The sequence below is a fragment of the Canis lupus genome, chromosome 23 (assembly GCF_048164855.1).
Source record: "Canis lupus baileyi chromosome 23, mCanLup2.hap1, whole genome shotgun sequence".
Lineage (NCBI taxonomy): Eukaryota > Metazoa > Chordata > Mammalia > Carnivora > Canidae > Canis > Canis lupus.
The window spans coordinates 6,481,460-6,496,442 of NC_132860.1; the positions used below are offsets into that span (position 1 = coordinate 6,481,460).

Genomic DNA, 14,983 nt, shown 5'->3' on the forward strand with positions numbered 1-14,983 from the left:
GGAGAAGGAGAAAAATCAAGTGTAGCAGCCCTAGAGGAACCCATTCCTAAGGAAGACTAAAGGAACATCTTACTCGAAAGTTAAGTTGAATCAGAAGAGCGTGACTGGCAGAGAAGGAACATTGTGCTCATCAATATATAAATAATATGCCTTTGCCTAGTGTTAAAACAACATGTCATTCAATTTCCTTACACAATAAAAGTAAAATAATATGACAAGCAAGGCATCCTAAAAGAGTCCTTGACTTTAAAATCCTTTTAGATGGTATTGCATTAAAATGCCCTGCCTCGTCTTTAATTCCTGAGGGGATTGAACAAAAGAAACAAAATGAAATTGGTATTGGCTAAGAAGCCTTGACAAGCTAAGTTTAGGTTTGCTGCCCTCAGAAATGGAAATTCTCAGTCTGTCAAACTGTTGTACTTCTGCTTATCTGACTCTGCAAGACAGCCACAGTGTGGCCCAGGGAAAAGCAAAGGGTGAGGCCATCACTCTTCCACATCCTACAGAGTCAGGCGGCCCCTTCCCAGCCCTTTGCAGCTCAGAGCCTAGAGAAGGAAGCTCTCAGCTAAGGGTCAGCACTGCTTCTCAGCCTAATCTGTTCTCTGGGATTACGAGGGTACGTGGAAACATTCCCTAATCTGCCAAAGACAATGCATGACTCAATTACTCTGCTAAGTAGAGGGCTGGGGATCCCAGACAGCAAAAGTGGGTTGGAATCAAAGCTCCTCTCCCCTCAGCAGGTGATTCGACTCCTGTTTCAGTTTTTTCAACAAGAAATGAGCCCTATGACAAGAGCATTTGAAAACCAATGATGGGCTCTGGCCCATGGCAGGCAGGTGGCAAAGGCCAATTATGTTCTCTGTGGTATGTTTGTGTCCTCTTCTCCCGCCTCAGGCTTCTCATCTGTGAGACAAGAACCGTGAACCAAAACCATCAAGGTTGAGCTGTTTCGCAAAGAGAATTTTTAGGAAGTTAACTTGTAATCCTAAAATTGTAGATAGACTCAGTAGAGTCCAGTGACACTGAATTTGAAATGACCGGCTCAGTTTCGAATCTCAAAAATGACTACTTCTGTCGTTGTAGGACTACAGACATTTTCATCAGACTTAAAAGTGAATTTCAGTGAAACTGCAATAGGTAAAGGTCAGACTGACAAAATATTGTGTAGAATGGGTTTTGAAGTCCAAAAACGACTAAGTGCTAGTAAGAAATTCAACCAATTGTACTGACCGCATCATCCAGGAGGTTCCCCGTACTCTTTTTTCCAGAAGACTTTGATGAAGGAGAAGGTGAAGGAGAAGGAGCAGAAAGTGTTTCTTCTTGTTCAATCTCTTTTTCCAATTTTATCAAACCGGGAGGCTCCACACCATACCTTTTGAAAGACACCAGATCAATACACACGCATGACTAGTAACGGTACATTTATCATATGTTACATTTGATCATGAACACCATAGGGCCAAACTGCTGGCTGTTAAAACTCATTTTCTCTGGCACAGAAATAGTAAGTTCTTAAAACAGCCTCCTTCTAAGCAGGAAAAAAAAACACACACACACACAGATCTGATTTTGATATAGTTACACACACACATATGTAGGTTTGGATGTATACATAGACACATGAATAGACACCTGGACATATTAAGAATAAAAATACTCCACAGAACATATTGAGGCAATAACATGAATTATCATGCAAAATTTAGTCTTCAGCTTTTAGATTTACTAGCTCTGAGATTTGTAATTGAATCCCTATTTGGAACACGAGCGTGTTAAAGATGAAAATAGCAAAACCCCAAAACAAACATCCTTAAATGATTTAACAGAGAAGAAATTCACTGTTAATGGTACATCCCCTCTGAGCCCAGGGCAATGCAGTGTGGGGTTATACACCTAAAAACAACATAATGAAAGCATGGATAGGGGCACAGTGAAGGAAAATGAAAAGAGAGGAAACAGAAATAATTTAGAATAACGATATGTTAAAAAGTATGTGTTGTAAATTTTCAACACCATAGAAGTTCAAAGAGAGAAAGAGATGCAGTTGTTATTTGCATTCTTTACCTCCCATAATCATGTTTTTCTTAGGCTAAATTTAAAATTGGTTTGGTTTCTTAGATGGATATTAGTTTACCAAGGTGGAGAAGACCAAAGGTAATTCCAGAATTTGAGAGTTGTGAAGGGCCTTTGGGATCATCCGGTTATACTCTTTACAGAATAAAGAATTTAAAGATCCAGAAAGGGCACAGAATTGGCTAGAAGTAAGACAAAGATGCAAATCCAGATTTTCTGAATGTGGGGTTGAGGCTCTTTTTTTCCCTGACATTTTAATCAGGTGATTCCATGTTAGAAAGGAGGGGGAACAAGTTGTTTGGAAAGCTAAAATATAGGTAATGGATAATCTGCAAAGAAAATCATCTACATAGAGAGAACTAATAAGTACACGGTATGTCCACTACCTTAGAGTGAGTAATGTATTTAAAAGATCATTAAGGGGAACCCTGGGTGGCTCAGTGGCTTAGCGCCTACCTTCGGCCCAGGGTGTGATCCCAGAGTCCTGGGATCGAGTCCCATGTCAGGCTCCTTGCATGGAGCCTGCTTCTGTCTCTGCCTCTCTTTCTCTCTGTGTCTCTAATAAATCAATAAAATCTTAAAAAATAAAAATAAAAGATCATTACATGCAAAAGCTTAGATTATCATCCCGTTCTAATGGCTTATTATGTTAACTTACATCATCAGACATGTGTTCAGGACACACTTCCAGAGGAAGCAATTTCCCCACCCTTGACGTCTTGTTCTTGTCAAGGGTGCTCAATTAGTTTAATCCCTGGCTTCTGCCTTTCATTGCTCATTCTTCTCCAACAAGATGAAGGGGTGTATCAAATTGTAGACTCTAAGACTCAGCTGAGCATGCCTGATTCAGTTGCCCTTCTTCCAGGAGGCAGCCCACAGGAAGGCCTCCAGAGGAAACTCCACCCTGTTCATTCTTGTTTGTAATTCGGTCATTAATTGGCCTACTTCTGGAGGTCAGTTAAAGACACCAAGCATGGGATCCCTGGGTGGCGCAGCGGTTTGGCGCCTGCCTTTGGCCCAGGGCGCGATCCTGGAGACCCGGGATCGAATCCCACGTCAGGCTCCCTGCATGGAGCCTGCTTCTCCCTCTGCCTGTGTCTCTGCCTCTCTCTCTCTCTGTGACTATCATAAATAAATAAAAATTAAAAAAAAAAAAGACACCAAGCATGTCTGTCACCTTGGATCTTATCTGTAGTAAAGCTGATATTTGATGTTCCATCTGCAACTCTTTTATTTCATTTTCTAATTTTTCTTCAGAACTTAGAGGGTAAGGATGCATATTGTGTCAGATGCTCTTTGAAAGCTGAAAACGTAGAATTTAGTACAAAACAGTTTAGGCTGTCCTAACAGCTGAACAACTGCTTTTCTGAGAACTGTCTCTAATGAACAGAATAATTTTTAGTTAAATAAGTCATTAGCTAAAAGACCTAGGCGCCGTTCATCATATTTCTAATGTTTTCTACATATTATCCAGTTAATAGGACATAATGGAAACATGCACCTGACTGGAAATCTGTAACAGCAGAGACCACTGTCTAATTCACAGCATCCCAAGAGCTAGCATACATCCTGGCACACAGTAGGTACTTAAAAGCACTGTGTGAATGAAAAAAATATCTCCTAGTATCATATGATGATGATTTGTGGTTCCAAATATGAATTTGCTTTCATTGTTCTGGATCTCTAATTGCACATCACTTTATTTTTTAAGGTATTTACTTGTGTATTTAGAGTGCACATGAGCAAGGGATAAGACATATCAATATTACGTGCACATAAATGCTTTATCAAAAGTTTTCCCAGAAGATTGTAAACCCTATCCAAAACCAAACCAAATACTTTTTTTTTTCACCCTTTCTAGTAGTTCATTAATTACACTGAACTCAACCCAGCATCTCACTACTGTTGACAAGTTCCAACAACACTCACATGGAGATTTGTGTATCATTCTTCCCCGAGGTAGACTTGAGCTCACTGTGCCATTAACCTGCTCTTTAAATTTAGCAAATCACTTAACCTCTAGAAGTCTGTTTTCTATCAGGAAAAGTAGAAAGGAAAATGGCCTGCCCTAGAAGTCTGATGTAATGGTGTGGGAGGTGGAGAGGATGTGGGAACAGCAACCACTGTTGGACCTCTTCAGTGTAAGAGCACAGTTGGGCATCATGCAATGCATTATTTCTGAGCCTCCTTGTAAGTTCAATGTAAATGGGAATTCTAACTCCTGTGTTTTAATGTTATTAGAAGAAATTAAAAGAGTGTCCATTACATGAGCGGTACAGTGTCTAACACATGGCCTAGCCTCTGAAATGGCCTTGATAAGTGATGTATCAAAGCTTTTACCACTAAGAAACTGCTGCACTAACGTGCTTTTGCCAACGCTTTTTGAAAAATATATTATACCACCAAGAGAAAATAATGTAACGGCATGAAAATTAAGATGTAAAGTAGTAAGATTACTACTGTTTATATTATCACTATTGTTTGTGACCTTTACAAAAGAACTTATTACAGGCCTTCTCTATACCAGTTTTCCTAGAATTATGGAACAGCAGAAATAACTCAGTGCTGGATGTAGCCAAGCCAGTTAGAAATTCAGCTTTGCCACTAACTCACTGGATGAACTTCAGCAGGCAACTGAGGTTTTTAATCTCCCTAGACTTCTTTGAATTCTTGGTCCATCAAGGTATAAAATTTTGTTATATTTAATATTCTTAAGAGAATAACACAAACTGAGCGGTGAAGCGAGAGGAATGTAACACACTAGAATTCACAGCCAATTAAAAGTCAATCCTAAGTAAAAGCATCGTATTTGAATGCATAAATTAAGCCAATTGGAAAATATGATTTCATTTGTAATTGTCGGTGGATTCAGGCCACCTCTCAGGAATACGGTGCATAATTTTTTCTTTTTTCTCTCTCCTCTTTTTTTTTTTTTTTTTTACAAAGTAAAATAATTAGATGTTACTAGAGAAACAACAGGCTTCACCATGTCTGCTACCAAGTTTGAGCAAACTAAGTTTGAATGAAGTTGGTAACAAAGTCATCCATGGAAAACTTGCCCTGGAGAATTTTTCTTTATCTGGGAATGCTGAAAATTAGCTCTGCCACTGAACATAGAAAATCAACACTAAGCTCCAAATCTCTGCTTATATTGGCTTTTAAATACTTCAAGCTGCCTAAGGTAGAGTCAGCCAGCCCCAAAATGCACACTTAAATACGATTCATTGGCTTCCTGTCTGTCTGGAGATGTCAACAGGCTGTAAATCATGACACTCCCCTGGGGCCCAGGGCTCACACCTGCAAGCCAACTTAGTCACCAAATAGGTCTTTTTTCCTACTCTCCAAAAGGCTGCTTCATTCTGGTTTCCATGATTAATTCTATACCACTTTGTCTGTAAGGTTTTCCCAAATCTATACTGTTTTCTACTTCTTTCTGGCTACAAAATTTTAGAGTTTTAGGAGAGAGAATTTGTCGCTCTCACACTGAAATCAGGGTCAAACTAAAGATAGCAAGAAGGTTGAATCCACTAAAACCAAACCCTCCCATCTGAATACCCCATTGATGGGAGAGTGGAGTGAAGAATGAAAGGGCAATGACTTTGGTTTTGTCTGATTGAAAAAAAAAAAATGCAACATGCTAGGGAAAGGGTCTTCTGGTTAATAACTTTATGAAGTTTCTAGGAGTGAACTTTCCATTTTTCTGGCATGTGACACAATTTTTGAGATGTGTCTAGATGACATAATTGAGCTTCCAAACTGAGCCCTGAACTACAGAATTTACTCAAACTATTTAGCAGACTAAATAGACTAAGTACACTACTTAAGTAGACTTCAGTAGAGTTTTCAAACAAAAGACATCTGGGGCCTATTTCACTAGAGTTAGGGGGATACATTTTTGGAACCCCCTCCCCTTTTTAAGGCAGATAAGTTTATGATAAGTAGATAAGTTGATATTTAACAGACGGCTTATATAGGCTCTTGCAAGATAGTTTTGCTCCATTTCTATTCTGTTTTGAAGTAACTTAAAGATAGATTTACATTGGGAAGGAAATTTCACCCATGTGAACACATGTGATAGTCTTAGCAGAGTCAAATCCTTTAAATAGGATGTGTTAATTAATAAACCTTGTCTAAGAATAGTTTTATTTTAAGCAACACTCCGTTAGGCCACAGATTGAAACGGGAGACCAGGGAGGATGTTCACCAAGTATATTTCTTTCAAATGGTCATAAATTTTGTTCAAAACTAAGGAAGTACTCAAAAATTAAAATATCAAAAGCTCTCCTAAGATATTAATTCTTGATTATGGCCCCAAATCAAAATATCAAAAGTTTTCAATTTTTAGCATAAAGCTGATCTTAATTCTGTAGTCTGAAAAAAGGCTGAACTCATGGGCAAATTTTTCAGCAATGAATATCAAAGCATTGTCATTAAAAAGATCTTTCAGGTTTTATTGTATTGACCTGCTTTTGCTGAGTGTTTTGCTTTTCAAAAGGAAAACATGCATATTTTACACTCAGAAACTGACATGGTTTCTGCAATATTAATAGTGGGATTTCACTCTCCAGTGATGATAGCTCTATTTAGTTGAAAATAAAAGGAAGTTTTACCCCTGAGAACAAAAAATAAGTGGTCTCAGTCTCCCAACTCAGAACTCAGAGAGGCCCACAGCTCTCAAAGGAGCCTCGCTGAGTGTTCGCAGGCAGGAGAACACGGCAGACAATCAGAAACATCTTGAGAATCATATCTGAAGTGATGTTGATGCTTTTAAGACGACATTTATGTAACTTTAAGGAGTAAATGTTCAGAATCAAATGTAAAAAAAACCCCACATCATCTATCAGTGATTTTTAAAAATGCTCACAACTCAAGATTGTGCTGGGGATTTTGTTATGGTCAAAGCTCCTCTCCTGTGTATACGAAGTAATGTCCTGATTTCTAAGAGCTCTCCTCGAATCGCTTCTAGTTTTGGCTAATGCTGTCTTAACTCAACAATTTATGGAGCCCTCTGTGGAGGAGTGGGGAAAGGAGGAAGCACAAAATAAAGATGCAGACATAGTTTAAATATCTTCAAAGAAATATTTAGGAGTAAAATTAGCTCACGTGGTTGAATTTTCCTTTTTTTCTCTTTAACTAATATGCTCTCACATACAGCTTAGGTAGTGAAATTTGGGCTTACAGGGTTTGTCTGTAAAGCACAATTGAGCTTCCATTAACATTTTTTTTTTTTAGAAAGTTCTTCAAATGTGTACAGATAGAAACTTAAGTAGATGTTTATATTTACTTTATGCTGCACACAACAAAAACAACAGCCTAAATAAATAATCTTGGCTTATTTTCCGGTTTTCAGCTTAGGTGTGCAATACTTCACACCACTCAAGTAGGTGAAGAAAATAAATAACAATGTTTACAAACTGAGCACTGTAACATAGGGGTTATCTTAATCCTTAGATAATTTCTTTGTGAAATTAGTAATTGTTTTTTTAGATTTTATTTATTTATTTATTTATTTATTTATTTATTTATTTATTTAACAGAGAGATAGGGAGAGAGAGAGAGAGTGCACATAAGCAGGGGGAGTGGCAGGCAGGCAGAGGGAGAGGGAGAAGCAGGCTCAGGGAGCCTGACGTGGGCTGGATCCCAGGGTCCTGGGGCCATGAGCTGAGCTGAAGGCAGACACTTCGCCACTTGACCACCAAGTGCCCCATAATATTTTTGTAATATGAATAATTACTGCTTTAGCCAGCTCACATGGTCATAAGTGTGCTCAGAAATGGAGCAACCCATTCTTATCATAAAATAACAATGATGATGGTGATAATAATAATCATCAGAGGATGAAAATTTGGGGGGTGACGGACAGATTCACGACACAGATTGAAGTTTGGTTTCACATTTGTATACTTATCTCCAAACTCATGAACTTGTATACATTAAAAATGTACAGTATTTTGTAGGTCAATCATACCCAACAAACTGGTTAAGAAAAAGAAGAAAGAAAAAGAGCAACTCAGAATCTCAATTTCAAAATATTTGGGAGAAAAAAAATAACCTCCACAAAAGTTGACATGATCCTTCACCATGAAAGGGGATTTCTAAAGGGATTTTGTCACTGGGTAGCATGTCTTCTCCTTTGATGACTCCATCACAGTTAGAAAGTCTAGTCGGCAGGATTCCTAATCAGCGCGTTCCAGTAATAAAAAGTGTAATTACAAAAAAATAAAATAAACCCAGAAAAGAGGCAAAATATAAAAACTCTAAAGAAGAGGATAATGACGTCTCACAGCTAACTCTGCAGGTGGTGCAACCCCTTCTCCTTACCTATCAATGACTTTCAGAATCGCAATGCTGATTTGACTCGTATATTTAGATTATTAAAGCAACAAAATGGAATTTGGTGCGTCAGAATATTCTAGCAGTATAATTAAAATAGACAACAAATAGTGTTCTGCGCAATTTCCTATTAAATAGGAACTCTAGACCACCCGTGTTTCTCTCACTCTAACATTTCAGTGGCAGTTACTCATTTATTGAGATTTCACTTTGTTGTGTTTCCTTCCCCCTGTGTTTTTAACCTTCTCCTTTTTAGGGGATATCTGTAGAGTCCTTGGTATTCTCTGGACTCCAGGTTGTCTGCCCTACAGCTCAGAAGCCCCAACACTGGGGCTGGAAGCAACTGATACCTTTGTCTTGCTCTCTCATAGAACCCAAGAAGGGGGCAGCACTGTAGGGAAGTGGGGTTGAAACAGCTGGACACTACAAGCTCAAACCAAGCCCCAGCAGTAGAGACCTGGTGGACAGAGGGCGAGGGGAGCCCCCCTCAAGGCCTTCCACAGTATCTGGGAACAATATGGGAGAGAACAGGGAAGCCTCCAAATGTCTCAAATTGGCTTTTCCACTCTGAGTGAAGCCTCAATCATATTTGAATTTGAATTTTTTTTAAAGACTCTTCCTTGTATCCACTTATTGTGGTAAAGTAAAATCCACACCTGATGTACAATTTGTTGAAACTATGTTGGCTATCATGTTTTACAGAACTTGGAGTTACTTCTGATTGCAGGTGGATTTTCCATTGGATCAAAAACAACGACAAAAAAATCAAACCCACATCTATTCACCGGCAGCAAGCTTTCTACCCATTGCTGTAGTTTGCTGGTGTGTATACTTTGTATTTTCTTTACTCTGATTTTCTACCCAGAGATGGCTCTCACTTATCTTATTGGCTCATCTGATCTCTATCCTAAAAATATACCTAGATCTAGATGAAAATCATATAATTAATTCTGAATTTTTGTTTTTTTTTTAATTTTTATTTTGAATCAAGACTTCTTCATCCATTTATAGCCTCATTTCTAAATCTTTGGGCTTCACAGGGCTGTCAGAAGTTCTGCTTGGTCATTTGTCAGATAATAAAATATAAAACGTGAAACCCAAACAAGTCAGCTGAGGTAATAAAGCCCCTTTCTCTGCCTATTTAGCTATGATTATGACCTTTACAATTACTTCTTTTTTCCGAGAACAAAATGATTTCAAACATATCTCCACATATGAAGGATAATATTCTACTTCTTTCTGTAATCAAAATAGGAAGGATAATTTAAAAACTACTCCCCTACCCAGAAGTAGAAGCTAAAAGATGTGAGAGATGGGATGCTGGATGAGGGAAAATGAGAGAAAAGGAACAAGAGAGGATACAAGTATTACAATTATTAAATTTTAATACATTTATTAAATATTAATAGATGATATTAGGGATTTTTTAAAGAATTAAGTTATAAAGAGTAAACAGGGAGAGAAGAGGTAAAGGAGTTGGAAGAGAGAGGCATAACGGGAATAGACTTCAGTGGAAAGAGTAATTGTCACACACAACTTTGTGTATAAGACACCTACCCCCACCCCCACCCCCAAGAAAAGGTTGGAGGGAAAATGTATTAGATTAGATGATAGGCTTTTGGTAAATGCTCCCTAGACGTCGTGGCTTTGACAAGATCGCGGTGCTAAGAATATGGGTGGCATGCTTTTAGTGTGAACAACCACTCTTGAGATGTTTGTACCAATTATATTAGAAAAAGTAGCTTCTCAATACGCAGGTTAAATTAGCAATGAAAAGCCAGCAAGCTTTTCAGTTACTTCTGTGCTGAGATGGTCCACGTCTTGACATAGTGGCAGCGGTGTGACCTACCTGGCTGCAATCCGGCCAAGCTCTAGCAAACAGAGACACACTTCTCTGGGTTGCTTGTGGAGGACTGAAAGACAAGACAGAGGTGGACACCTTTACAATAGAAGGGATTGTAAAGCAGCTCAATAGTGAACAGGCTTGCCAATGACCTCTCATCCCTCATGCTTCCAGTGAATGAGCTAGTCTTCATTCTCACCTTCACAGAAACCATCCCATCCCTGCGCTCTACTAAAGTCTTGAGGCAACTTTCAAAACTCTCTGCCTAACCTCACTTCTCAAAGTCACGAGTCCCTGGAAATCTCTCCCTGAGTAAATCTCATCCTGAAGAATGTTTTCTTTTAGTAGGTAATATTAGTTAAGTCAATACTGGAAAACGTGTAGCTGTCATGATGATATAAATGGTTGATGTTTTAAGATACATAGCACACAGTAGACTATGGAGCAAGACTGGACTTTGCAAAATCCTGAGTCTATCTCCACCAGTGATTTGCGCAGAAATAATGCAATGAATAAGGATAAAAATTATACACCACAGCCCTTTGTTATCCTCCAAGCAATGACATCAAGGGAGATGACATCAAGTAAGACTCTGAAACTTGATGTCCTCTCCTAATCAAATCTGGTTAAATGATACTTTAGAAAGACATATCTTAAACTGAATGGATTTGTAAATATGTATCAATATATACCATCAGCCAGCTTTGCCCCTAAAAAGAGCAAGTTAGAAGACTCTTCTTTGTATTGATCAGATTCTAATATAATCTGATGACTTAATAAATCTTGCTTTAGGGCAGCCCAGTAGCTTAGAGGTTAGCGCCACCTTCAGCCTGGGGTGTGATCCTGGAGACCCGGGATGGAGTCCTGCATCGGGCTCCCTCTGTGGAGTCTGCTTCTCCCTCTGCCTGTGTCTCTGCCTTCCTCTCTCTGTCTCTGTCTCTCTGTCTCTCATGGATAAATAAAATCTTTACAAATAAAAATAAAAATAAAAAAATAAACCTTGCTTTACTAATTGCTCTGGACACATTCAATAATGCTGACAAATCATACTTGCATTTGTTGAGCCTACCAAAAATGTATGTCCTGCTTACATTGCCCTCTTTTTAACCAAGATTAGAGAATTTTTAAAATATTGTTATATAGGACATCTAATAAAGTCAATAGATATTGAAAAAATATATTGCATTGAGAATGGTCTTTACATAGACAATATCCTGATAAAAGAAAATACTAGCTTATTGATATCTTATTGATAAATTTTAAGAGAAATAGGAATATTGCTTTAATTGTTAAACATAGACTCATGTAATAATTCCATTTCCCAGCATTATTCTATTCCTTTAACTTAAATATCTAATTCTTTCACTCCACAGATCATGGTAGTGGCAATATTTGGTCCACTGATACCAGAATGTAATTTGTTAGGAGTTTATGGTGAATAAAAAAAGAGTACACTTATTTGGACTATAAAAGTATATAATTGGCTTTAAACGGACACAATTTTATTATCTTGTTATAAAATGTCACCTTTAAAGCTTACAAAATAAATTCTATTCCCAGCAGCAATGCTCATTAAAATAGAATTATGGAAAATCTCAGTTACAGAGTATTTCAATTCTTGGTAATAGAGAATTTAGTTTTAGCTGACCTTTAGTGAATTCGTCTAATCAAGGAGCCTAAAATTATTTCTAAATACAGGATCTCAAAATAAGGGTATTTAATAACACCAATTTCAAGTGCAGTACTGGTTGGCTAGAAAAACTTCACAACTTCATTAAATCAACTTCAATGCAATATAACTTACGGACTGTAATATCACATAGGCATCAATTTCAAAAAAAGAACAATAACAAACATCACAAAACGGAAGCAAACAAATGAAAATCAGTCTTTCTGTCTAGATAATCAATTCTTTCCGATTCTGCCCTTAAAAAAAATCCTATCCATGGAAAAAAACAATAAGCAGGAATTTTGAGTGGAAAAACAAATACATAAAAATTGAGGAGAGGAAGATTTGTTTAGGCCCTCATCTTCAGCGAAAGCTGTGTGAAGCAAGTGACTATGGCTCTGCAAGACCTGAATACAATCTCATGTATTCCTTGACGGAAACAGTGTCAAATTTTAAAAATTACTAGTGAGTTGACCAAATTGTGTCAATGTGCAGTCAACAGCCAACTATAAAAAGCAGGGTCTGACCTAACTATAATGATTCCTTAACCAATTCATTATACATATAGTTTGAGGACTATATAAGCATTGGAATAGATACATGTTATAGAAAATAAAATTCATCCTGAAGAAAAACAATAATGCAGATAATAAGGACAAAGTGATATGTAAGACACATTACTACTGCGTACTTCTTTGCTTCCTCAACTGAGCCATCAACTTAAAACGGCTTTGGCATGCCCAAACTCAACCGTTGAATCTATCATGGACTCATTAGAAAATCAATTTTGGTAAACTAAAAAGTAATTGCATGATTCTTCATTTTATATCTTATAAAATTTAAGAGAAATTAACCTCTCCTCAGCATTATTTCTTAGGAATGACTAATAGAATAATAATATTTTACATCTCAATTTTCTTGGAAATATTATTTTTCATAAAGGAAAAATTTTTTCAAAAAACAATTAGTGTTAGTGTCTCACATATTAATGGCTTTTTAAATAGCAGGTGTATTATGTCTGGCTCATAATGACCAGAAAACGCTACAAAAAAAACAAAAATGACTGTGAGCAATGAATGAGTTGAATCTGTAGAGGTGCATGACAATCATCTGGTGATGATGGTAGTTGTGACAATGAATAAGCTAAATACAGACTAAAATCTTACCTAATGTCTTAAAAAAATAATGACAATGTTTACTTAATTTAAAAACAAATACTCTTGCCTTATTGCTATCTCAAAAAATTCAAGAGTCTTTAAATAGCATCTAAATTTGCCAAAGAGTTGACTTTGTTTGGTTTTTGCACTCAACCAAGTTCTAAAGTTAAGTTAATAGAGTACAGTGGCCATGGGATTCAAACCACAAAGATCTGGGTGTGAGTATTAACTCTAAGGCTTACTGGTTGCATTATCTTGGGAGGTTATTCTATAAAATCTAATTTTTCTGAAGAGAGACAAAAGCGTATACCTTGCAATGTTTTGGTGAGGATAATCAAACAGAATAATATTTATTCTTATTCTTAGCACAGTGTGTGGCACATAGGAAAGACTTGCCCAAGGTTAACTTCATTATTTTTTTATTTTTTTTATTATAAATTACTTAAGATTGTCTTCATTCGGCTTAGTCTATAATAATTAATTTTTTTTTCTAAAAACATTTTTCCGTGTGTAGACCAATTAGGTCTCAGTCACTATACTAAGCACTACAAAAACTCTGGAATAAAAAAAATTACTGCTTGTATAATATGCATAATTTAAAGCAGTCCAATTATAATGAGTATATATTACATATTTTATCATTTATACTATATCGGAGACCACTAATTATAAATCAATCTAAATCAAGTGCCAGTTTAGGCCAATTTAACCAGCACATACAGAAACATAAAGCAGATATTCTACAGCTACCACAAGTTTGTGCTAAGTATAAGGCTTAGGTAACAATTATATTAAAATGTGTCATTCTGTGAAATGGCAAACACTTTACCATTAATTTTCCTGTCTCTGAGAATATAATAATTTAGATGAGTCCATCTCTAATAAATTACTTAGGTGGATTATGTACTATATATTTTAGAAGATCAAATAATTGAGTGCTTGTCTTTGTCAGAATGATTAAAAAGAAAACTTTTAGTCTATTGCATTTGAACTAAAGCATAAATAAACTCATAAATTGAGTCATAAATGTACTCAACTTAAATCATTTTAATGATTCATCTTTTCATAAAAAAAACAAGAAAACTTTTACTTATACTGAAGTTTACAGTAGAAAACATTTTTTTTTCCACTCTATCACTGAAACGTTCATATGGTCTTTTGCTTTGAGTTAGAAGAGGGGATTGCTTGCTTTCTTTGCTCTAAAAAATTCTTTTTGAAACAAATAAAAAGCTCTGCTGTTGATGGTAGTTATTATGCAAAAGGATTTATCATTGGATTTTTTAAAAATAATCAAAGCCATCTCAAAGAGAGGCATAATGCAGAACACCTCTGGGGACAGTAACACAGATCCCTATTCAAAAATATGTGACAAGAGACTCAATCGTATAACCTAGATTCTATAAAAATCTCATGGGCATCAAATGTCAAATGGAGTGCTGCTAGCTCCAGGAATAGAAAATGAGGTCTTCCACTAAAGCAAAGGGTAGAATTTCAATGTCACAATTTTGCAAGGATAAAATGCATTCAACCATAAATGTATAATTTAGCTAAACATATTAAGTTTTAACACACGGGCAAAGAAATGAAAGCATGAAAAGCTGTAATGTCTATTTGATATCTATACAATAGAGACTACAATATTCACACTGGTTTTGAAGGAAACGGGTTTTTAGATTTGTATTTAGGAAGGAAATTTGAAAAAAATATTTTTAGCTGAATATCATTGAACTATGAAAGTACCATGAATTAATAGTTGTCTATCTTCCTAGAATTGAGAACAAGTTCAAATACTCAGAAAGAGTGGTATGATGGAAAATACAATAAACTAGAAGTCCAAGGATGGGTTCTAGTCGAGGCTGTATAATTGTTCATCTCTCAAACAGGCATCTTGCCTTCTACTTACTCTTC

General features: G+C 36.6%; 1 protein-coding gene across 13 annotated transcripts in view; it reads right to left on the reverse strand.

Moving 5' to 3' along the window:
* GAS2 (growth arrest specific 2) overlaps nt 1-14,983 on the reverse strand; it is a 150,657-nt gene that overhangs the window by 57,139 nt on the left and 78,535 nt on the right. For all 13 annotated transcript variants that reach the window (XM_072793759.1, XM_072793758.1, XM_072793757.1 and 10 more), the window contains 2 exons: nt 10,256-10,319; nt 1,231-1,372 (listed from right to left, as the gene is read on the reverse strand). In XM_072793759.1, the coding sequence (XP_072649860.1) occupies nt 1,231-1,372; nt 10,256-10,319 (206 nt within the window). The remainder of the gene's footprint in view (nt 1-1,230; nt 1,373-10,255; nt 10,320-14,983) is intronic.